The sequence below is a fragment of the Falco peregrinus genome, chromosome 2, assembly GCF_023634155.1.
Source record: "Falco peregrinus isolate bFalPer1 chromosome 2, bFalPer1.pri, whole genome shotgun sequence".
Taxonomy (NCBI): Eukaryota; Metazoa; Chordata; class Aves; order Falconiformes; family Falconidae; genus Falco; species Falco peregrinus.
Window position 1 is genome coordinate 113,365,387 of NC_073722.1, and position 25,201 is coordinate 113,390,587.

Consider the following 25,201-nt stretch of genomic DNA (forward strand, 5'->3'; position numbering starts at 1 on the left):
TTCCTTGGAGGCACATGGCTGCGTTCATCTCAGACAAGCTGTGTTTCAGAAACACTGTCGCATGCTGAAGGTTTAAAGGGAACAAAAACTCAGGGCCACATTTGTGTACTCGGAAGCCCTTTGCCTGTTAGGAGAGTTTTAAAGTGGAATGGCCCAGGGATAAGGGGTCAGCCCTTGCTTAAATTAGAGGGCTGCTCAGATTTCACAGAAAACTGTGTGGCATGAAGACCACAAAAAGTAAATATGAAGGCCCTTCTGCAGTACTTGCCTTCATTCCTGCTGTTTGAAATGCTTTTTTTTTACCCAAACCACCTATGCTTTATTGAGCTCTTCAACACTGATCTTTAGGTTCATGGTAAGCAGAGAAAAATCTCCTCCCTCTGTAAACAATGTTATTCATACTAACATTCATTCTACTTTAAAATTAAAAGTTTGTGGGTTTTTGCCATTTATACGTTTTGATGAAATGATGGAAGATAAAAACCATCATCGATAATTACAAGAGGGACAAGCTCAAGATTCTTGCTGCAAAATGTTGGTGAGTTAGGCATAGGAGTTATATATTTTTATCCTGAGTCTGAAAACCAATATATATCTTGCTGTGCTTGAAGACAAATTATACTTGAACAAAGAATTTCAGGTACATGTTCTTTTCCAAGTATAGCAACCTGTTGGTAGTCATGGACATACTCAAGCTATCCTGCTGGTTTTCATCTCCAAAAATGTTCATTGCCCCAGGGAAGCAGCAGTGATCCAAGTTAGCTGGCTTTCTAACTTAATGCAGTTCAAAATCCATCTAAGTTACAGTACATTGTGGTTTGAGTAAAATCCAAAGTTTTAAGCTTGGTTTTTATTCTTAATGCAGAATTAATTTCTTGTGGATGCATCTATGTTTTGTGTAATTTCTCTTGCTAAGTGACTTGTAGCTTTGTCTTGTCACTAGACCTCTGTAACCCATTTAATAATTTGCTGTGACAGCCTCTTACATAGTGTTGGTTTGAACAGATTGCCTGAGACTTGTTTCTTTAACCAAAGGCACCTTATGCCTAAACTAAAAAAAAAAAAGTTTATGCTGCTGGGAAACGTGCTAGAATTAGAAATATTTTTGCTTTGACTTTTTTCATGTTGATATGAAAACTGGTTTAATAAAAAAGCAAAAGGAAATGTATCAGTCTCTGCTTGCCCTTCTAGCCTTGCCCTTCTTATAACTGCTGCGGAAGACGGAAGCGGAGGGCAGAAAATGGAGGCCACTGAGGCTGTGCTCAAGTGTTACTCTTCCCACATGTGCTGGCGAAGTGTGCTGAATGTGTTACATCTCACAGGTTTTTCTCTGGTCTTTTCATGTTGATCGCCTTGTGGAGAATGTTAAGTATTGTGTGTGTTGGAGTCTGATTTGACAGCCACTGAATTGGTATAGATCTCCTAACAGTCAGGACAGACATAATCCTGTAATACTCCTTCCTCAAGTTTTCCTGGTCCTCATTCAGGTCTGTATCTGCTGTTTCTGAACTAGAAGGAACTGTTTTGTTGCTCTTTTAACAGTCCTGGGATTAAGAGTAAACTCAAATTGATGAAAAAGAGTTGGAATTTTTAGGCTTCACCATTCCCTCCCAAATACCTTCCAAAACTGTTCACACACCTGAACAGTTGTGCAGGAGCAACGCTGAAGAGTGTGCTTTAAACGCATTTTAACCTACAGATTTAAATGTTTGTTTCTGAAAAGGTTACTCTTTGCTGAAAGAGAACAAGAGTTTCACACTTGCAAATATGACTGTTAGACTTGCTGTCTACATACAAATCTTCTAGCAGGTTACAAATCTAACCAAAATACCCGTGAAAGTTCAAGTCTCTTACTACTTATGGACAGCTGCATCTACAAAATAGGAAAGAGAATGCTGATTCTTCTACAGAGAACCCACTAAAACAGAGATCCCACTAAAACCTGTAAGGCTTTTGCCCCTCCATACATTCATCTTGCACTTTGTCACTGGAGAACATGGTCACTTGTAGATTAAATGTCGGCTTTCTTAAGTGAAACTATATGTAAAACTTGAGAGTATTTGGGTCTTCCACTTCAAGCTTCTCCTTTGCAAACTGAATGTATTTCCCAACCTCTTTGAAATCCATAGGTTCCACTATAATACAAACAATAAGCAGTTTTAATAAAGCAGCCTTTGTGAAAGAAAGTGACAAAAACCTGAACAAAATGCTGGTCTAAGTGGTTGATTTTCTTTGCCTCAGGGAGCACCTAAGATTGCATTGAGTCCAGTCAGGGCTTTGCTGGATCCAGCTTCTCTGATAAATCTGACAAATGACCTTTATGAGTGTGTGTTTCTGAAAGGTAGGACTTAGGGGGAGGTAAGATATGATGATGACTATGCAGTGATTTAGAAGGCTTTATATGGATCCACTTTCCTCCTGCCAGTACCAAGATCTCTCTGAGAGAGGTACATATGAGAAACCATGAAAGAACATAAATTTTAAAATAATTTAGAGGACCACTGCAAGGCCTGGTTGCCAACAAACTCATGTTTCTTTTTTTGTTTGAAAATGTTGATCATTTTAGCCAGAAATGTTCTGGCCAAATTTTTCTGTGTTTACTTCCGTAATAGAGCCCTTCTCTCTACAAAAGACAGTAAGAGAGGATAGAATTTGACCCATTCCCTGAATCTGCCTTAACAAGTAAAAAACCATGATTAATCATTTTTACAGGGTTTTTTCTGTGCTCTCATCCTAGGTACAAAGAGCATTCTGGGCTGTATGCAGCCAGGCTGAAATGCATTTAGTAAATTTATTCAGAAAGGATTAATGCACACTTCATGCCAAACAGCTGTTAAATTGAAGGAAAATGTTTTCCAATAGCTTCTAGGCCTGTTTGGTTTTTGGGATTTCTTTTCTTTTTTTAAGAGAGAGAGAGAGAATATCCACTGTTGGTGTTTTGTGAAAGCTGAAAGCTTTTCCCACCCCCCCTCCTTGGATGGCATTCCAGTAAAAGAGATGGTTCTCTGTGCTGTGGGCTCGTTGCCATTCCATTATGTCTCTGTCCCTGGACGAAAATGTAAGGCTTTGTGTAGCACAGGTGGCTTTGATAAAAGGAGAAAAAACATGTTTGAAAAGCCTTAAACTGGTCTGTGTGTCCATTCTTCTCTCTGCCTTTTGAATGATCTGAAGTAAAAGTAAAAAAACCACTAACTTTTTCAAGAGGGGGGAAGAATTTTGACTAATCCTGTTACTTGATATTAAACACTCAAAGTGATTTATTACAAGCTTTGGTTTTAAGTGATTGTTCAAGGTAAGAGCAAAAATTCAGGCAGTCCTCTCTTCCATGGTTTTCCAGCACACAATATATCAAGCATGTAGGTAACACTGTAGGGCGTGTCAGTAAGCAAGAAGCTTTCCTGTAGAGTCCTGCATATGTTAACCTGTTAGGTATTTCTGTTAAGGACCAGGATGACTTGTTAATTTCTCTCAATTACTAGTTCTCATTCTGTCTTTTTTCTGTTGTTCATCACTGCAATTTATTCTGTTCTCCTTCCTCCTACAGAAGAGATGGTGGAAGGAAAAAATGCCATTCTCATAGGCATGAGCCAGTGGAACTCAAATGACCTTGTTGAGCAGATAGAAACAATTGGGAAACTCGAAGAAAATCAAGGTAATGTTTAGCTTTCCGTATGTATTAATTGGAAGTTAACAAGAAAATCTGACTACTGAAGCAATTAGTTGTCAGATATTGTGTAAATACTCAACAGAAATATCATTTACAGTATCCCATAGTAAAAGATTTACATAGATATGTAAGTACTCTTTTAGTGCTGGGAAATGAATTACAATGATGTCTTTCAGGAGGAAACTTCTCTGACAGGCCAGGTAAATTTATTTTTATATATTATAATTTATACTTATTTATTATATATTATATTATAAATATAATTTATTTATAAATTTAAATTTAAAGTCAACGTCGGACTCAGCTCAACAACTATGAGATAGAGACAAGACCACAATTTAAGCTTTGTATGTTGACTGTAATGAACATATGTAAGAGACTTGTTGGTCACTGTCACTGGGTTATTTTGCTCCTTAAAGTCAGTAAACCATTATCTGGAATTTTCAAGGGGGCACATACTTTAAGGAGTATTGGGACCAGTTTTAGGTAAACATTTAGATAACTATGTGCCACTGCTGTGAGTGGGAAATGGGCACCGGTACACCAGTAAGAATCTGGGGCATAGGACAAAAGCCTAAGCAGTCTTCCTTTTATTGTTACTTTGGCTCCTAAATTGCCTAGTAATTTGAAAAATAAAATTGCCTCATTGAATTTAGGGAGCGAGAAAGACCTGATTTCCTTATACATCAGTAGTATGGGGCTTATGTATAGTGGTGCTTGTTAATCTAGCTTTTTTAAGATTTTGATGGCTTTGTCCATTTTAAGAGCCTTTTCAGGAGGCTTTTCTTTATGGATTTGCTACATGTAGTCAGTGCTCAAGACAGCTGTGAAGAGGTCTGTTTTAGTATACAGGTGTATAGAAGTAATATTAACTGAGTCACAAACTTCTTGATTACATACCATGAGAATTATTTATTTTGATAGTATTTAAGTGACAGGTAGACACAATAGACACAGTGTATTTACAATTGTTAAATAAGTAATTAGAGAAGAAAAAACTTCCCTGTTTTGCATTTGCTCTTAACAGTGATATCAAGGCCTCACTTATGTTGCTTTATGTATGTATGTATGTAACTTACTTTATTTGGAGCCAGAGATTAAATGGCAATTTCTAAGAGATACTGTATGTGCTGTAAATATGCCATTTTCTCTGCTAAAAAGTACCAATAAAAATTAATACAGTATTGCATCAAATATGGTTGGTCTTCTAAATGACTTGCCAAGAACTGTCCTTGCATTCTTGCAGATATTTCTTTCTTTTCTCCAGGGCTGGCAAAGATTTAGAATGATTATTTTCATTCTAGCATTCATTATATCAGAATGGTTTTGTTTGGTTTTTTCATAGTGCCCTTTGTATTGGGCACTGAGGAAGGAGTTGGAAGAGACTTGCTAAGGGTTTCTGCTCTTAAGAAGCAAGGCTGGTAAAAGGGTCATTGTTTGCATTATGCAGTTGAATAGCTGCAGCAAAGAAAACATGAGACCCAGGTTGCATGGAAGATCTGTACAGGAACAAATGAAGCAGGCCCCTGAGCTATAGTCCATGCTTCTTCATACAAAGAGTTTCTCTTTTCATTGAATCTAATCCTCTGTGATGTTTTGTAAAAGGAAGAGTTCTTATTGGTTCTCTTCTTTCACTTCACTTCTGTTTGTACACAGCTGTTTGAAGAGGCTTTAAAGCCAATGCACCTAACTCAAAGCATTTGATGAATTGGCCTAGATGCATCTACATTCGTACTGTTGCTTTTAGGTCACAGTTTCTTGTGCTGATTTTGGCTGTTCTTGAATCAAGGTGTCAGGCAAGGACTGAAGTCATTAAGAACTGGGCTAGCACAAGTCTGAGCTAATGTTACGTGTACCATGTCTTGTTATGTCAGAATGTAATTTCACTCCTTCAGTAATGCAGAAGAATGTAGAGTTCTGGCTGTAGTGCACACTGCCGGTTAGAAATTTTCCCTGATGCACCCTTGCTAAATACATCAGGTTTCTAAATAGGTGAGGTAGTTATGTGCATTTCCTTCTTTCCTCTGCAACCTCATGGTCTCAGATTTAGTCCTATTGGTTAGATACTTGTTGATTTTATCTTTTTTAATCATTATTTTTTTCTTTTTTCCTTACATGTGTTCATCTGTATCTTACCTTCATGGAATTATCTGCCAAATGCTTATAGGTCATGTTGCAGTGTTGTTAGTGCAGATAATTGTACAGTGCTTTTGCTACAGCTTAACAAGACTGAGTAGTGTTACCAATTCAGCAGTTTAGAAAAGTCTGTGATTAGCAACCATCAGATACAAATGATAAAGGCAAAGAGGAGGGAGGAGTACGTTTGAAGGAAGACTGTATTGTCTTTTGTGCCACAGTAGAAAGGTATTTCACCTTAGCCCAATTGTTTACAATAAAAACATTAAAAGTTCAGGTAAAGCTGGATTCTCTCTTTTAAAATGTAGCAAAGAGGAAGATGGCCTGTATGTCTTCTTTCCCAGGGTATTTCACTTGTTCAGTGGAAAGATGTGAAGAGTATGGTCTCCTGATGCAGAGAAACTTCCCCCCGCTCCCAGCTGGATTTACTTACAGCTTTCAGACAATGATGAGTTCATTGGCTTTGGTTGCAGAGAGCTTTTTTAGAATTCACTCACTCTCTAGGGCCAGTGGTTTTGCTAGGTGCCTGTGCAGAGAGCAGAGCACTGGTTCTTTTTCATGGTTTAAAAAAATTGATTAATAGAGTACATAATTATGGGCTCTTTCAACAAATGAAGACATATGAGAAGATACAGTATGCTCTGGGCAGAGCTTAAGACCCACTGGATGCTACTTAAGTAATGCTATAGTTCCAATGTGAGACAGACAAGGTCCTCAGGAACTCTGTAAATGGTAAGTATATAATTTAATTCAATCATTGATTCTCAGTAAGTATGACTGAGAGCACTTGACCAGCACAACCTTTCTCATCAGAGGTAGAAGTAAGTCTTTAGGGGAAAACTGGCAGCAGCATTTAAAATTATTACGTTTTCATTACAGAAAATATCACAAACAGCAATCAAGCTGAATGAAGAACTCACAGCTGCATAAATTATGTTGATAAAGATGCCTTCCCTGTTGTGGAAGAAAAGCATTTTCACACATCATAGTCATACATTTAAATTCACTCCTGATGCAAAGCATCTGTCCATTAAATTAAGGAAAATTGCATGTACTGGGCACTAAGAACAAATTCAGCCTGTTGGATTTCAATGCTTTGCATCTCCTCCAGCTGCCTGGAGTTCATATCCTTACTTTAGATCTATATTGTTAAAAGTTTGTAAGGTTGAAATTGTTGTTCATTTGTTTTTGTACTCTTGACACAGTGCAGTGAAGGTGAGGTGAAGAAATCTTTGCAAATATTGCAAAGACTATTTATATAATTTGAATTCAAGATATGCTTTATATTTCATTACTTAAGTTTCTGTATAGCGGGATATGAGATTACTGTACATTTTTACTGGCAAACCAGGCAAATACCTGTTACAGAAAAAACACGTTATTGAACCCAAGCTAGTAATCGACATGTAAACCTAAACCTGTGTTAGCATTTCAAAGGGTGAAATCCTGGTGAAAAAATGCCATAGCTGGAGCACACATTACCAGTGAGGTCAAGACATGTTTGTTTGAGACCAAACGTGCGTAAGACTTAAAATAAGGTCACATGAGTACTAGGGCCATCCTGTCTCCCTCAGTTGCCCATCTTTTGTTAAATATTTTTTGTTAAATGTTTTGTTACATAGCCTTTTAAAAATGTTTAAATTCTTTTCTCTCACACATGCAAATAAAAGTATGAGGGAATCCAGAAATATCTGAAATGGATGAAGAACCACAGAGCTCTATAGGGAAATAAGTGCTTGCCATGGCAGCTGGAGATAGGCAGTCCTGCTATGATTCAGTCAGACAACGGGCTTTACTGTTCTTCGCCCTTCATTTTGTCACTCCCACCCCAATCCACCTTATTTTTCTAAAGAGTAGAAGAAACATGAGTCTCAAGGAATGGGCACTGCAGTTCAATGCCAATACAATATGGTCCTTGCCAGCTTACCAGCATCACACATTCATGAACATGAACCAGCTTTAATTACACTGAACTGCAGTGAGAAAAAAGTTTTACAGCTTTAGTGAATCAGACTGTCCTTCCTGAGCTGGTAGCTTCCATGCTGGGGAATTTTATTCACCTCTGCCTTCCTAACTGGTGAGCAGAAGCAGCGGGCCTTTTTTTGATTGCTGCCACAGGCAGCTGCTGTGTGTAAATTTGTGCAAGCTACATTGCAACTTCAGGCCTCTCTTTTTTGCATCAGGTGTAATAAAACATGCAAGCTTCATGTTTTTCCTTGTGCTGAGTTTCTGCTTTTGTCTGTGGCGCTCTGATTTTCTGCCTGTCCTCAGTGAGCCAAAACCCATTGCTGGACAACTCCCAGTTCCTGGCTGTCTTACCAGGAATGCCGGGGAGGTTTTTTCTAGGCAAAGTTTGCTAGACTTTGCTTTTCTTGTACTGCTGACTTTCACTGGGGGATGATGTAGAAGGTATCTGGAAAGGAGAAAGGCCTTCTGTAGACCAGCTGTATATGCCACGTGTCATGCAGTAAGGCAAAGAACAGAATTCCACCTGTAGTTGACCTTGGTACAATTGTGGAAAAATTTCACAGTAGCTAAGGCGTTTGCATAATGATTGAAACAAGCAGTCATGAGCTGATCAACATAGGTATGCATCCTTTTCCTGACCACGGTATGTTCCTTTCACTGCAGGCTGTACTCTTGCTGCAGTTTCTTGGTATAGTAAAATACTTCAAACAGACTGATTTATGGCAGGATGGGAAAGGCATCTGTGCTGAAATGGAGTGGTCTTTTTAGCATTACTGTTTGTTTTCTCCAGATTTTTGTTTGGAGAAACAAAAAAGAGTGTTTTGTTTAAGCCTCTGAAGGGCTTTAAGGTGTAGGTGCTGCTCTTGCTCAGTGCAGTCGTCTTCACTACATGTTGCACTTAGCTGGCAGGTTTTTTTCATTTGCTGAGCTCTCTACTACCCTCTAACTGCTGATTGTGTCTCTTCCCCAAGAAAAGCAAGCAAGAACAGTGTGAACATATAAAATTTAAAAAATCACTTTGCAGGAAAAAAATTGTCTGGAGACTGTGCTGAAGGTACCCAGACTCTCAGTTCAGTAAGGGCTGTGTTGTCTTACTACTTGTGCTGCTACTGTCCCTTCCTTTCTATAATTTCTTCCCTCTTTTTTCTGTCAGTGGCATTTTTTAGCACAAACTGTTCCTTTTGAACAAAAGGAAACTGACTTGCCTTTTGAGGGCCACTGGACTCTTCCTCTTCCCCAGAGGCTTTATTTTTTCATTGTCTGTTGTTTAGTTCTGTGTTTTTTATAAAACAAAACCAACCTTAGAAACCCTAAGAGCAGTGGATTTCCAGGCTCATTTGCAGCTTTTATGGTGCAACTGGGTTTTGGGACTGTGTTGTCCCTTGGCTGCTGCATAGCAGTTTGGATGTGAAAACAGTCTATCTATTCAGTTGGCTGGCTGACATAGCACATCTCACTTTTAGCCCGTCACTGAAGTGACAGGAGTCTGACACACCAGAAGGTCAGGACAGGCTGTATTTCTTTAGAGTTCCTGAATATCCCAGAACTAAATTTGCAAAGCCAAGATTTCAGAATTTAGTGAATGTCAGACTTGAGATCTTAATGCAATCCTTATGGATCTCCTTTGTCTATTTGCCCTGTCATATCATTTTTAGTTACTCGATAATGTGATAGGAACACACTGTACGTGTAACAGGTTTGCTTACTGACCTGGACATGGGTAGAAAGAGAGCTCTTGTCTTTAGCAGTGGTGGGAGGATTCCTGAAGAAATTTGTTTAGCAGTGAATGGAAAGTACTTGGGCATCTTTCTTGTCTGTGAATAGCTTTTTCCTATGAAAGTTCCCTTAGAAATTGAGATGTGAAGATGATCTCCGGAAAGACAGATGGATGTGTGAGTAGGAAGATTGAAATGGTCTATTTTAGATTATGTATTAAAATCACAATAGCAGGATATTTGCAGTAATGTGAATTTGTGGTGTAGCTGTGGGATAATAGGTAATTGGCATGTTTGTGTTCAGTCATTATTTCTTCTAAGGAAAAGAAATATACATCTTTGTAAGATGTGGTAGAATTAGATAACATCTAAAAATCACTGTGTTCAATTTCTGAATCTTTTGACTGTCTATTCTTTCACAGCTCTTGATTTTCAGGAGCACACAACTTCTGGTTTGCACTGGAAGATGTACTTAATATCTGGGAGCAAATACACTTGGGGATAAAGTTTGTATGCTCATTAAAATGGCAATAGGTGACCTCTCTGGTTCTGAACCTTCTCAAAGTTATAACACAGTAAAGCTAGGAAATAACATAAGACAAATAAGGGAACCTTGACCTCAGCATAAAAAGCAAACATAAATCTGTCTGGCTTTGTCTCTCAAAAGACCATGTTGTATGATCGGATGTATGCTGACTTCCAATGTTTTAAGTAACAGATTATGATTAAGAGCTCATTTGGAAAGCAGTCAGGTTTTATTGCCCTTCTGGTTCATAAAGAATTTGTTGGAGATGTGTGGAAGTGTGTGCTTGCTTATGCACATTTCCTGCAGGCTCTGATGAAAATGGCTTTAATGTTTCCTAAAAGGATTTAGCCAGGTCTGGAGGTTGGCCAAGTGATATAGAGAACTGAGCATCTAGAACATCAGTTAAAAATTTAGCTGCATGAGAGCCAGCAATTATGACCATCTGAGGTCATTTTGTGAGCTCCAAGAAACAACTGGAGAAGCATTCTTATCGCCAGCTCTTAGACTTCCATGACCCTTCCTGCCCACCCCCAGGCCCAGGCCCTGGCTGGATGTTCCAGCAAAGAGCTGATGGACTTCAGGGTCTATGGAGTCTGAACTCCCATCTTGTTTTTGGAGATAAATCTGCTTCTGATAGGTGTGGTTATTGTTGAAGTTGGGGAAAGATGCTTACCCTGTGTTTGAGAACTTGTGTATTTAAGGCCCTGGTTACAACAGTATCGTTCTGCAGTTCTCTATTCCAGAGGCAACCCCTAGCTACTCTGTTACAAAGAGCCAAATTCTGGGCCTGGGTCTGGGCCTGGTTACTCCATGGAGTCCCAGTAAAGTGGCTGTGGTGTATATTATTGCACATAAGGCAAAACATAAAATTGGGCTCCTTATTGATGAAACACTGGTGATCCTGACAGTCATTATTTGTAATTAATTGCAGTAAAAGGAAAATGGATCACAACTGAATAGTCGCTACTTTATTAATAATTAGACCCTTTTTTTCTAACTGTGGAGTCAATGCTTGGCTTATCTCACAAAATACTATTTTTTACATTAGCAAGAATGTAGTGAGCACTCTGTTGCCTTTTACAATAATCTAACTGAAAAGCTGATGAAAATTAGAATGACTAATACTTACCTCTTGTGACAACTGATTTTGTGTATGTGTGTTTTTAAGAAGTTCCTGCTTAGGTACAGTGGTCATAATCACCTGTTACCTTCTGTTTGATTTGTTTTGTTCTGGCTGGGGTGCCTGAAGCTCCTTTGCTTAAAGGTTGGTCCAGCTTAAGTGAAATTAATGTGTCTACACTTTGTGCAGAGTAGATTTGTGTGCGGGTTAGGAGTTTGGTAGTTAAGACTTCATTCTTGTCTTCTGACACTCTGTGGTCTTCCATGCAGCTTGTACTTGAACATATTAAGACATGTATTTTATGGAGTTACTTACTATAGATCACATTTGAAAATGTGATACTTTTAACCTTTCTTCACCCCCAGCTGTGAGGATAAGATTGTGTAAACTTCTGACTCGCATCGATTCATTGGGATATGCAGTGCTATTTAAGACCAAGGTGTTGTGGTAGCACAGAACGACTGGAGCTGGTCCTGGAGGCTGGAATTTGCGAATACAAATTCATTGTGAACTGTGCATCTCCTTATGATAAGATGGTCATATTATTGATGATTCTAGTGCAAGGGTACACCTAAGAGGATAGCAATCTCCTTTCAAGTAGGGCATTGTCACGTTGTAACCCTGGCTTGCAACTAAGCATGTTGCAACTTCTCGCTCACTACCCCTCCCCCCTGCCCCAGGTGGGGTGAGGGAGAGAATCAGAAGAGTAAAAGTGAGAAAACTCATGGGTTGAGATAAAGACAGCTTAATAGGTAAAGCAAAAGCCACGCAAGCAAAGCAAGGAATTAAGTCATTACTTGCCTTCAGCAGGAAGGTGTTCAGTCATCTTCAGGAAAGCAGGGCTCCATGACATATAACAGTTACCTGGGAAGACAAACACCATAACTGCAAATGCCGCCCCCCCCCCCCCCCCCCCCCCTTCTTTCTTCTTCCCCCAGCTTATAAATACTCAGCATGACATCATATGGTATGGAATACCTCTTTGGTTAGTTTGGGTCACCTGTCCTGGCTGTGTCCCCTTCCAGTTTTGTGTGCCCCTCCAGCCCTCTCACTGGCCAGGCCTGAAAAACTGAAAAGTCCTCAACTTAGTATAAACATTATCTAGCAGCAACTAAAAACACCAGAGTGCAATCAACATTGTTCTCATACCAAATCCAAACCATGGAACTGCACCACCTACTAAGAAGAAAATTAACTCTATCCCAGCTGAAACCAGGGCAGCTGTATCTTTTGAATGACTCTGAGGACCTTTTTCATCTCAGTCACTTTTTGCGTGTACAGAATTCAGAGGATCTTGGTATCTAGGATGACTGCCACATGATGAAAAGACCATGGAGAATTAGAACATTGTAGTCACACAATATTTTGTTCATGAGTGTGTGAAGTGGTTGTCTGGCCCGGTGCAGAGAGAAATCAACCAGGCTGTTATCCAGAGTACTCAAACAAGAGCTTCCAAGATTGAACTGGGGTAGTATACCATATGAAAGGATGCTCTCCAGGGTCACTTGACCCATTGCCAATTAATTGTAACAGAGTAGGCTAGTGAAAAATGAAACAAAGCTAGAAATATTTCCCCCCCACTCTCCCCATTTTCCCCGGCTTGACTTTGTTCCCAACTCTTCTACCTCCTCCCCCTTCCCTGAGCCATGCAGAGGGATGAGGAGCAGGGGCTGCAGTTCAGTTCTTAACACTTTGTCTCTGCTGCTGCTTCTTCCTCATGCTCTTCCCCTGCTCCAGCCTGGGATCCATCCCATGGGATACAGTACTTTATAAACTTTTCCAGTGTGGGTCCTTCCCACACGCTGCAGTTCTTCATGAGCTGCTCCAGCATTGGTCTTTTCCACAGGGTGCAGTCATGCAGGAAAGGACTGCTGCAGCGTGGGTCCCCCATGGGCCACCATTCCTGCCAAGGAGCCTGCTCTGGCATGGGCTTTTCATGGATTGTAGCTTCCTTCAAGGCACTTCACCTTGCTCCAGCGTGGGGTCCTCCACGGGCTGCAGATGGATATTTGTTCCGCTGTGGACCTGTATGGGCTGAGAGGGACAGGCTGCCTCACCGTGGTCTTCACCATGGGCTGCAGGGGAATCTCTGGAGCATGGAGCACCTCCTCCCTGTCCTTCTTCACTGACCTTTGTGTCTGCAGAGCTGTTTCTCTCACACTTTCTCACTTCTCTCACAGCTGTTGCAAAGTACTTTTCACCCCTTCTTAAACATGGTGTCAAAGAGGTGCTACCAGTGTCACTGAAAGCTTTGGGTAGCAGTGGGTCTGTCTTAGAGCTGGCTGGAGCAGGCTCTGTTGGACATGGGAGGCAGCTGCTTTTGTCTTCTCACAGAAGCTACCCCTGTAGACCCCCTGATACCAAGACCTTGCTATATAAACCTAATAGAACTACTTAACTTTTCTGTAAAATAGTTTAAATACCAGATTTGTGGCAGAGGCTTGAACTTGAGCTTCTTTTAGAAGGGTTCCATAAACACTTGTCTGTTGGCTGTTATGCAGTGAGTTTGTCTCTTTTGAAGCCTTCCTGGGAAAAAAGAAAGTCCCATTTCTGTGGATAGTTTTGGTTTTAATACATTTGCATTTTCCGAAATGTAAACATTAAAAAACCCCACAAATGCACACACAAAAAAAGTGAAACACGCAAAACCCCAATGAATCCTGAATGTATGTTTGTTTTGAAACTTAGTTTGTGCAACATGCTTAAGGCAGTCATTGTTACTTCCCCAATTACAGCATCCTTAAATTGGTAGAATTGGAGTTATCAATATGCTTCTCATGCCTGAAGCTAAGAAGACGTTTTAAAATCTGCTGCATACCCTGGGCTTGAAACCTAATTTCTGCAATATGAAGATGTAAAAAAAAAAAAAAAAAAAAAAAGGAAAAAAGAACTAAAAAAGAGGCTGGCATTTGTGGTATTTTTGTAGAATATAAAGTAAACAAGCAAGCAGCAAAAAACAATGTAGTTTCTGTAATACAGCTTGCCACAAAGGATGACTACTGATTCAATACACTCTTAATTAAATTTTAAGAGCCATTACCCAGTTTTGCCAGCAATATGCTACTACTTAACTCTGCAAATCCAGCTAATTGAATTTAAATGCTTCAAATGAGGATGAATTCACAAGTAGGCAGTTGACAAAATGCAGTTTAGTTTTTGGTTATTTAAAACATAGCTGACTGTAAAATGCCTGTGAAATTCACTTTACCTGTGCTTCATATGCCACACATACAGACTGATGGATTGCTTTACTGATAACCAGCAAAATAGATGGACTTGATCAGCTTTCACAACTGGAAGTGTTCACATCAGGTGAGTGAAAGGCCTTTCTTGGACCCATTGCACAAGAGCAGGTTACTCAGCTCTTTTCATCTTTTAATGCATTGATTGTCTATCTGGAAAATAGTGCTGGTAGTAATACTGCTCTCTTTCTGGGACTCATTTGAATTGTTGATTTAGATTAAACTTTTATTCTTCACATCCAGCTCATTACAAGATAGTGTTCTGGAGCTGGGAAGTGCTACTATTGGGCAAGTTGTGTTAGGTCTGCGTATGGAAAGCTGCAATTCCTGCCCTTTCTGAGCCACCTAGGATTGAGCTGTGCAGTAGTTCCTACTGATTTTTTTAAAATGATAAATTCTGTGCTGCTTACCTTAAAACTTAGGAAGAATCGTTCTCCAAAGGCTGTGGCTTACAAATCATACACTATAGAATTCTGTTGAATTCATGGCATCCGCTGTGACTCCCCACCACTCCAACTATTCTTTGTGACTCCCCTTTAAAAAAAATATGTCCTGAGATCTGAAGTACAGTAAATACATCACTGAGAAATTGCTTTTTTTATTCTCTGGTATTGTATCTTCTGGATCTCATCTTTTTCCATCTAGCGTAAGGGGAAAAAAGGCTGTTCTGTATGTGAAGCAGCACATTTCTAACAGTTGACAGGGACAGTTTCCTGTTGATTACCTGAACTGCTATCTCTGTTCTTCTGTCATAATGTCCACAAGGCACTGAACAGAACTGGAAGACTAAAATAATATTTTTGTTTAAGATTAAGTTTAATATACATCTGTGAAGTAAGCTAGTTCGTAAAACCATAGAAATCTCAAGTTGGACGGTACCCGTAAGGATCATCAATCCAACTCCCTGCTCATGGCAGGACTACCTAAAATGAAATCATATCACTGCATGGCGGGGGGGTGGAACTAGATGATGTTTAAGGTCCCTTCCAACCCAAACCATTCTAGGATTCTGTGACACAGAGCATCATCCAGTTATACTATTGTATTTCACACTAATTTCGAACAAGCGTTACTACGGCATATTTATGCTTCCAGAAAATGTGCAGCAGTCATTTCGCAATTGCAGTGCCTTTTGATGCAAGTAACTTTTGATCCTTTGCAAAGACTATTGTAAAGAGTTACCCTGCTGAAGAAGCTGGACTTGAAGCAGTAAAATGGAGAGCAGAAACTGTCCCAGTGGCTTTAGCAGAGACTTCCTGCATGGAAGGGGGTGGTCAGTCACTGGCTACTTCCTCAATAGTACATTTGGCACCCTTGGGTTTGGTGCTGCCATTGTACTTCTAAAGCCCTAGGATTCATGATAGCTTTTGTTGCACTACATGGAACTCATCTTTCTGTTCTCTTGTGTGCACAAGGATGCTATAAAGGCTTAACTCGACAGTGATTCTTCTTCTCCTCTTTTGAGGAAGTTTGTTTTGGTTTGGTTTTGAGTGGACTGTTTGCAAGGGCTAGCTTTTATAAGTGCACTGAGCTCCCATAGATCATACTGGGCATTCAGGAGGATTAAACACTTACGAAAATGCCTTTACCCTGATCCCAAACCTCTTGAATCTCTGGTTAGACTGGTGCTACAAAAATTTACCCTAATCTCGCCCCATAGTGGAAGGTAGAGATGGGGAAGTGAATGAGAAAGTACTTACTATTTTACTACTTAATAGGGTATAAGCTGTTCTTAATTTGGCTGTGGAACAGTATTGCTTAATTTTTCCATGAAATTAAGACTCTAATGAGTCTTGTACTATGGAGAAACATTAACATGAGAGATAAGTAATGCATCAACTTCAGGAGGTTGGTCTTCATCAAATTTTCAACTGGGTTGTTGCTAAGTAGGTACAAATCCTAAGTGTAAGAGGAGAGTTTAGCTACACCACTCTCCAGTTTGTGTTTTTTACAGAAGGAGAAAGACTTTGTAGTCTGAAAGCCATCTGTTGTTTTTTGGAAAATAAAATTCATCATAGTTTAAGTTAATAGTAAAGCTTGTGCGGCGTTTAAATCTGTACATGCAGTGCTTGGTTAGGAGTAAAGCAGACCCTGCAGCGCAGTGCCTAAATACACCTTTGGCGAAGAAATCAGCAAGGTGCCAGCAATCAGCCCTGAGTTAACTGCAAGGTATGGCAGGAAGGCAGCTGTTAATAAGGTTTTTAAGGTCAGTTTTTTCAGGCAAAATTGGGTGTATTTTTTTCTCTCATGTTTTCTTTCCTTGTATAATTTCTATATTTGTGTAATTTCCTTGTATAATGATGTGAAAGATATATATTTCCTTATCATTTGATTCTTTTCTCTGTATAAAACCTGTAGAGATGGAATCAACTAATCTTTTCAGCCAAACTGTATGTGGATCTTAATTGTTTTGTTGAATTTTGCATTTCTAATGTTTAAAAAAGAGTTAGATTTGATGATTATGTCAAGAGATTAATTTGCAGATATGCCATTTTGGTTGTGAATTAGCATTTTTCACTTAAATGGGAGTGGTTAATTTTTTGCGTTGAATGGTTTAGGCTTTTTGTTAAGATACTTGTCAGTTGTGATGTGGACTCTATCTAACCCATAGCATCTGAAGTTTCAAGCTATGTTAAGTTGGATCCATTAAACTCCTACAGGAAGCTAGTGCCTTAGTGTGCACCCAGTCTTGCACAAAGGCGATCTTAGTGAGCTATTCATCTGGTCTTATTTTTCATTGGCTTACTGATTCAGCCTTCTTTGCTACCTCTGCCATGCATCTCAAAAGTGCTCCAACATCTATGCAATGGTCAAAACACTCAGTTTAATAGAAGAGTCTCTACACCCTCATGACTCTGCTTTCAGTATAGTGATTTCTACCTTGTAGTAGTGTTTTTCTCTTGCTCCTCCGAAGGCTGCCTTGCTTAATTTTGTCCACAGTGAATGTTGTGTGTAAACAAACCGCTCTCTTCCTTTCCCCGCATAGCATGTGATCGCCCCCCCTTGTCATGTCCTCCTAGAGTCACATAATTAATTAAAGGGTGTTTATACATAGATGACTGTAATGTTTATGTTGCTATTAAATTTTTGCAATGGCATCTGCCACTGCCTAATAATATGAAGAATGGCAAACAGAAAATTTGGCTTACGGGAGTGAACAGTGGAAGGGAAGGATGGAAACTAGAGTAGTCAATAGCATTCCAAGACACATCAGATGGCTCCTATAAAGAGTCGATTTGCTTCTAGCAGCAGGTTTTAGAGAGAAGCAGTGAACTGGATTTCTGCAAATCATCAACAGTAGTAGTTTGTACTAGGCCTGGTTATCAGTGTTCTGCAAATGCCGTCATTTAATTTTGTCAATTCTGTATGTTCTAGAGTACAGCTCAGCAAATGCATGCAAAAGAGATGAAGCTTAAGCTAGCCGCTAAGGTATTTATTTTAGCTGAGAGCTGAGTCCTGCTGCAGAGAGTATTGCCTTCCTTGCTGTCCCTCCACAGATTCTCTTTTCAACCTGTATTATCTGGTCCACATGCTGAAAGCAGCATGTGTTCTTGCATTAGTTTCATTGGGCCTAGAGTTTCCCTGGCTGCCATTCCCATCCAGAGGGTCATACCATCTGTAGGCATATTACCTCCTTTCCTCTCCCTCTACTTTCCCAAGTGTGACATGGCATTTAAAAAAAAAATAATTAAGAAAACAGATATTTCTATTTAGAAATTAAATTTCACAATATTCTTGCTGGGGCAAAAGCCACATTCTAAAATGGAGCCCTGACCATTGTTTGTTCCAGTGGTATGGTTATATTGTTAAATGAATTCAGATGATTAGAACAGACAAAGTCATACATGCTATAAAGCCTACCAGCCACTCCAGTAGCAAGTGTTGCGAGGCTGGATGTGTGGGGAAGAAGGCAAAGGATTTCCCCTAATATCTCACTGGTGTTGAGGCACAGAACTGTATTCTGCTGTGCTGTCATCTGATGATGATCCCGTTAGAAATGTAATCCCAGGGGAGAGAAAAAACAGGTAAGAATTGTACAGAATGCCCTCTAGCATCTCAGGAGCACAGATCTGCAAATGTATGTGTAATGACTGTACCAGAGCATGACACTAAAGGTAACATTGTGAATCTTGTTTGTACCTGCAGCTACTTGCTCTGGTGAATAGGTATGCTTATCTCTACTGGTGTTACCAGTCCTTTCTGGAGAGGTAAAGGTGGATTCTATTCTGGTTTCAATATTGCCCTGGGTTTTTTTGGGTTTTTTTTTTTTTTTTTTTAGCTTTGCAATAGCTGGTAGCATGCAACTAGAGCAATACTAGATCATCTTTTAATTCCAGGCCAGAAAAGTGGCAATTTTTTTCAGATTCTGTGGAGATTACTGTGCTATGAAAATATCTGGACCACTCTGATGAGCGTAGTTAATGCTCCTTTAGAGTATACAGTTCCTACCGTTAATTTCACTAGCATGATTTCTTTTGATCAATTTCTTTGAATTTAGTGAGGCTCCTCATAAACTAAGCTGCCTTCATGAATTTGTCTCTAAATGTAGGAGTAACATCTCAGCCCTTTAGTAGTCTAGTTTCCAAGGACTATAGTTACACAGATGAAGTAGAATGCCCGCAAGTGGTTAATCAGGCAAGACATTTTCCCATCAAGTTTTTCCCATCATATCAGAGTAAACGTCTTCAGAAAGATAATATTAAATATGCCAGGTCTGCATTTGAGTATAGGTTCGTATTCCTTGAACCTCCTGGGGGATGACTATGTGAAGAGAAACATAGTATGATTTAGGGGGCCTTTAGACTTGCATTGTAGTCTGTGCTGTGGCATGTATCCTGAAGCTGGAGAACATTTCACTCATGAGGAGGAGGAAATGAGAACAGAACCTGCCTAAGAATCTGTGGCTGAAAGACATCATCAGCACTGTTTTCATGACACATCCAAACATAGCACCCTACAAGCTACGATCAAGAAATTTAACTCTACCCCTGCCAAAACCACTGCAATTTAAAACACCTTGAGAAATATCTGTGTCCCCTCTATCTCATTTCCTTGCTGCACTTGCTCTTTAACAGTGAGTGCTGTGTCTGCAAAGCGATTGTCATTCACCATATCCTGCAAGGCAATGGCATGGATATGACGGGAGATTTTTACAGAACAAGAAGTAGAAAATGTGCTAGAAAAAATGGGGCAGAGCTAGAATTTATTGACTCATATATATATATATAGCATTTCCTTTCTGGTGTTTTGGTTTTGCCTTTGTGATTTTGTTTAATTTTTCCCCCGACATCATCTTACTTCTCACTTTTAAACAGTCGAAAACACCATAACACATACCAAAAGATCTAAATCTGGATGTTAAAAACTTATATTCAAAGTTGACATTTGTTAGTAAAGCTTTTAAAAAAAAGTAATTGTCTGGTTTTGAAACCTAGCAAAGGAAAATTAATTGCAATTCTATAGTGAAAGTAGTTTCGCTTTCCATCAAAAGCTGTTCTTTTGAGATGGAGAATTTCCATATGCACAGCCATTTAAAGCTATCATGAGACGGAGTTTTCTTAATGAAACTAATTGTTTTTCCAGTCATGTTGTAATTAACAGAATTGCATATACAAGCACTTCAGAAGGCTGGTCTGTGCTCGTGACATGGAGGCCTCCTTTTTGCTTTTAGCTCTCACATTCCTGAGAGCTTCATGTGTTCTTCCTAAGGCAATCACTGGTGGCTGCTTTGCCTCAACAATTACTCTTCCTGTGAGCTATTGCAGATAATACTTCTTCCCAAATAAGCTGAAAGCAGGTAATAGTTGTGTCCCAAGCACTTTGGCAGAACAACAGTCTGTGAATTGCCCTGGTGAGGAACTGAAAATGAAAGAGGTTTGTATGTGCAGTTTGGAAAGTGGTTAATTCAGATCATTTTCATTCCTCAAAAGTCAGGTACAGAGGTGCTCTCTTTGCTTGCAGTTTCAGTGCGAAGAATGGAGAAAAGCAGATTTCTATGCTGTATATTGAAGAGTCCATCATCTTCTCTTTTCTTTTTACTCCCTTTAAAAGCCAAGTTGTCAATTGTGATGCCGGGGCATCTTGTTCTGTACTGCTGCATATATCAGAGGAGTTACTTATTACTATTATTCATTACATATTAACCCTAGCAGGGTTTAGTGTAGCAGCATTTTTAATTCATGAGATGAGGAAACAGTGCATGCAAATGCTGTAGCCTTAGAGCACTGGGCAGAAGCTTTCACTGAACACAAGAAAATCAGTGGGCAGGTGGTTGCAACATATGCACTGTTTTATTCACAATATCATGGAGTGCCACCAGCTTCCCTGGTCCTTATCGTTTGATCAGTCTGGTTTTTGTTTCCAAATACATGGAAGATGATGTTGCCTCTGTTTATTTAGACTGTGTCTCAGCGGAAGAGTGTTGTCTCTATTGCTTGGATATACTGAAACGGCAGGTAGGGTCCAGGAAAAAGTAAATCTTGCCTAGGCCTCTGAAGAAGGAATCTAGAGAAGGGTTTGAGAGACCTGTGTTCCTGTCCCAGCTCTGTTGGTAGCTGTGAGCTGGTGCCATTGAGCTTTCATTACCGTCATGGTGGAATGACAGCAAAGGTGTTTACCTTCCATGGTAGAAATGGCCTGAGTGCTGTAGGAGGCCTTCATCTATATGCACAAACTAAATGAAAGGCCCTTCTGTTCCTGTATCCTTGAGTCTCTGTATTTTAGGGTTTTGTATTTAGATCTGAGAAAACTGCTTTATACTTGCAACTTTCCTTGGACAGGTGGACTGTGGGAGGGAACAGAAGGACAGAGACATTCTCTTAAAAGCACTGCTAATTAAACATTTGGCATAAGAATCTATTTTGTGTTTCTAGATAAGTTACACTAGTTCTTAGTTATTCAGAGTTTCCGTGGCTAATGCTACAGGTAACCAAATAGATTCCTAGTTACAGTTTCATTGCTTATGATCCCTTTCTTGAAATGAAGAGTAAAATCTGTCTTATAGACTAACCATTTTGATGAATAGATTAGAGCAGCTTTCAAGTGTGTCATATGCTGAACTATTCCCATGGAAGCCGATGGGAGTTCTAGAAATCAGCATGTGGTCAATTGCAAAATACTTACTGCAATACAGCAGAAAAAGAGCCTGATGTTCATGTAAAGCAGTCCTGTTTCATATTGGTTTTTTCCTTCTGCAGGTGAAGAGCCTGCATTTTGCTCATCTGGCTTTCTACAGGAAAAGCAGTGTGAGTTGAAGTTCTAATTTGTCTTTGGGCTGAGGTGGTTCAACAACTGGAGATAATAATAGAATAGAAATGTTAAACAGCACAGGTCTGGTGTTATGTTGAGAAGGGAGATGGGTGTGGAGGGACCAGGATTCTTTTGAGTTTTGTTGTAAATGTATTTGGTTTTAATGCGGACTATGAAAATGTACCAGGAAAGTGCTTGTAACATTATTTAACATGTTAGGTAGTGCCTGACAGCATTGGCTAGAGTGGCAAAAGTAAAGCATTGGAGGCTGAAGCTGCTGGTATACATGATAGCTCATGCAGGGCAGCACAGCATGGCTTGATTTGGAGTGTAGAAGCCTTCAGTGCTTTGTGCCCTTTATTTCTTCCATCTGTGCTTAAAGAGGTGTAAGAGATGTTGCTGTTAAAGTTTCTGAGTGGCGTAGGAATGAAAAGTAGTGCCATGCCTGGCATTGCTAGGGTTTCTTTGCTGCTGGTGCTCCACTTTGAGGAGCTTATTCACATGTCACTGTTGCTGATCTTTCTGTGCTTTTGTATTGCCTGCTGAAGAGAGTAAATTGGCTTACAGAAATGTGGTGTTAATGAGGGTGTTTTGTTTCCTCACAGCGTCTCTGTGAACAACTGTCAGTTGCCCTCACTGAGTTCACAGTGAAACATCTGCTGTTCCTGCAGCTATGTTCACAAGCACGTGCTGTTCCTTTGTGCCAGCCCCTTCCCGTTTGGAAGTCATGTTTTGCCCGGCTCATCTGGCCTGTTCTGAGAACTGGAGCTGAGGAGCACTTGGAGTCTAGATCGTCAGCTAAACCCTGTGTGTTTCTTCTACTCCAGTGCTCCATAGCAGTCATGTACAAGATCTAGTAGCATGTGTGTGTGTAAGACTCATTCAATGAAGAAAGAGTGTGGAAGTTAACACAGGCACTATCTTATGCTGTGGCTTCCAAAACAGGATTGGGCTCAGTGGTGCATGCCATTATTTTCTTCTAAACAATGCAGTCTGCAAAACTGCATCTGCAGTGTATTACAATATTCTTTATCGTTTGTTAATAGAAAGCGTATGTTACAGCCTTCATGTGGACATATTTCTCATGACGGATTTGTCATTATAAACAGCTAGTAATAGCACAGCAGATGGCAAGAAACAGCATAATTTCTTGTGGGAGTGTGATAATGGAAAGGACAGTTTTCTTTGGGGACTATCACCACCTTATGCTTTGTACCTAAAACAAGTTATCTTGTTTTCACTCTGAATTCCTCCCTCATTAACATGGCAAAATATTAGGGATGTCTGAAATGGTCTTGGAGGGGGGGACCAGGGGGAAGAGGACCTGGCTTGATTCTTAGTACAGGTTTGAACAGCATCTCATGTTCTCAAAAGTTTGGGAAAGATTATGAGAATTCTTTTCTCCTAGATTCAGGGTAATTATTTACTTACTTTTTCTGTCACGGATTGAACTGATACTTTTCATGGCTGATTTGGGGTGTTGAATCACTGTCTGAGCTTTTCTTTTCACCTGACTCTCCTCTTATGCTGATGACTGATCTTGAGATCAGATATATTCCACATGAAGAGACTCTTTGTGCAATGAGTTACTTCAGGTAAGGCTATAGACACACAGCTTGCTTGACATCTCTGTGAGTCACTGATGAACATGTGCAATATATATATATATGCACACACCAGTTCCACTGAGAACTGTAGTCCAAAACAATCCCTGCCACAGATGCTGAGTCCTGGGTATCAGTGGTAGTAGTGTGTGTTTCTGTCTCCACAAAGACTGGGTAAATCTCCGCTGTAGCTATGAAATCAGTGGCTCAGATGGTAGCCACTGTTCCTGGATATTGACTGCCAGACTGAAAATCAGTGTAATTTCTGTAATGTGACTGCATTTAATTTAGGACTGTGAGCTGTCTTACATATAGTTCAGTATGTGATTAACAATAGGTAAATGTCAGTTTCTGGTTTTACTCGCCACCTTCACATTAGTTTGTTCTGGTACTGCATATTGCTAAGAGCCGTTTAACTGCTTAAGGTAGTTCTCAATGAGCTGGTATGTGGTTCAGTGGCTGTCCTAGAGAAAAAATGCGTAATAGTTCCTGCTGTTTTTTTAATGCAGCCTTATGTTTTAAATGGTATCAGTTGATGGTCTCCCAAAAGATGGAACTTTCAAATTTCATACTGTTGACATAGTTTAATAATGAGGTCACTGTTCCCATGTGATAGTTGAACACCTACTATGATCTCAGCTACATCAGGTTATTTACAGTACTTACATTTGGCCACCTATTTTAATTAAGGTTACCAGGTATTCCAGGTTGGCCAAATGAGCCCTGGATTTTCTGTTTCACGAGTCTCTCCCAATGTGAGTTTATACCATTTTCTTCCTTTGAATCTGACTGCCATCATATGCTATGTATTTTTTTCTTTCTGTCCTCAGTGGAGTTTTATGTGCAAGATAGTTTTGTGATTTTGTTTCTTTTCTTTGCTTTTTGTTTCTTTTGGGTTTTACTTTTATTGTTTTTATTGCCACGCTACTGTGCATTCACCTCTGTTCTCTGACAGGCAGAGCATTTTGCAGGGAGAGCAGGCAGTGTGGAGTTTTGTGATAGGTGAGTTTATTCCACAGTCTCAGACTAGCTGTTGAAAAGATGCTCCCATCTGCAGAAGGCAAGATTATTTACCCTGTTAGAGGGAAGTCACTGCACCTTAGAAGCAGAACAGCTGATTGTGATGTTCATATTCTGCCTTGCTCCCTGGGCTGAGGAAGCATCTGGGAAAAAAGACACTAGGAATTTGCATTGTCTTGTGACCTGCAGAAAACCAACGCAGTGATACTAGGGCAAGTTCACCCAGTAGCATGAAGAAATCACTCTGCTCAGTAACAAGAGCCAGAGCTGTGTAGGGTGGCTTAGCAGCTGTGTCTGGGTTGAGGTTTTCAAGTGTTTTACTCCCAGGAAAGCATTAAAACAATGGCTGGGTCTTTGAAAGCTTTCAGTGCGTTTGGAGATCTGGTTGCTTTTGTAAACTGGGACCCAAGGACAGCAGCTGGAACTGGCCACTGCTAGCAGCTGCCCACTACTGGTCAGTTAGTTAGAGCGCCTGCAGAGAGGCTGACCTTGAGGAGTGAGATTTCAACATCTTCTCCTATTCCTGTGTCTCCTCACCTTGTGCCAGATTTGAGAAGCCTAGCAGACTCTGTAGCTGGTGAGTTTGCAGATCAATTAGAAAACAAGACAAAACAAATGAACAGAAAGTTTTTAATCTTATCCCACCCTGACCTTTCCTGACTGCATCACTAGATGTTAGAGTGTAAGGTATTACAGCCTACTGGTTTCTGACTCTGTATGGGATTTGAATACCTATTTTGTTACTGTAATCTACGTAATGATACAATTAACATAAATTGGTATAATGATAGTATGAATCAAGACAGCTGGAAAAATCTGTGAAATGTTGATAATGTCATCAGAGAGGTTCAGTCCAGCAAAACTGTGTTGTTATTTTACCTCGTTAAAGCCCTTCTAGTAAACAGTAAAACACAAGTTCCTGTAATGAGCTTCTTTTCAGTGCCTAATTAAATTT

General features: G+C 39.9%; 1 protein-coding gene across 2 annotated transcripts in view; it reads left to right on the forward strand.

Annotated features, from left to right (window-relative positions):
* PITPNM3 (PITPNM family member 3) overlaps window positions 1-25,201 on the forward strand; it is a 118,243-nt gene that overhangs the window by 39,628 nt on the left and 53,414 nt on the right. Inside the window, exons 2-3 of one of the 2 annotated variants that reach the window (XM_055795803.1) lie at window positions 3,545-3,652; window positions 21,571-21,618. In XM_055795803.1, the coding sequence (XP_055651778.1) occupies window positions 3,545-3,652; window positions 21,571-21,618 (156 nt within the window). The remainder of the gene's footprint in view (window positions 1-3,544; window positions 3,653-21,570; window positions 21,619-25,201) is intronic. The other variant, XM_027780514.2, reaches the window with a different exon arrangement.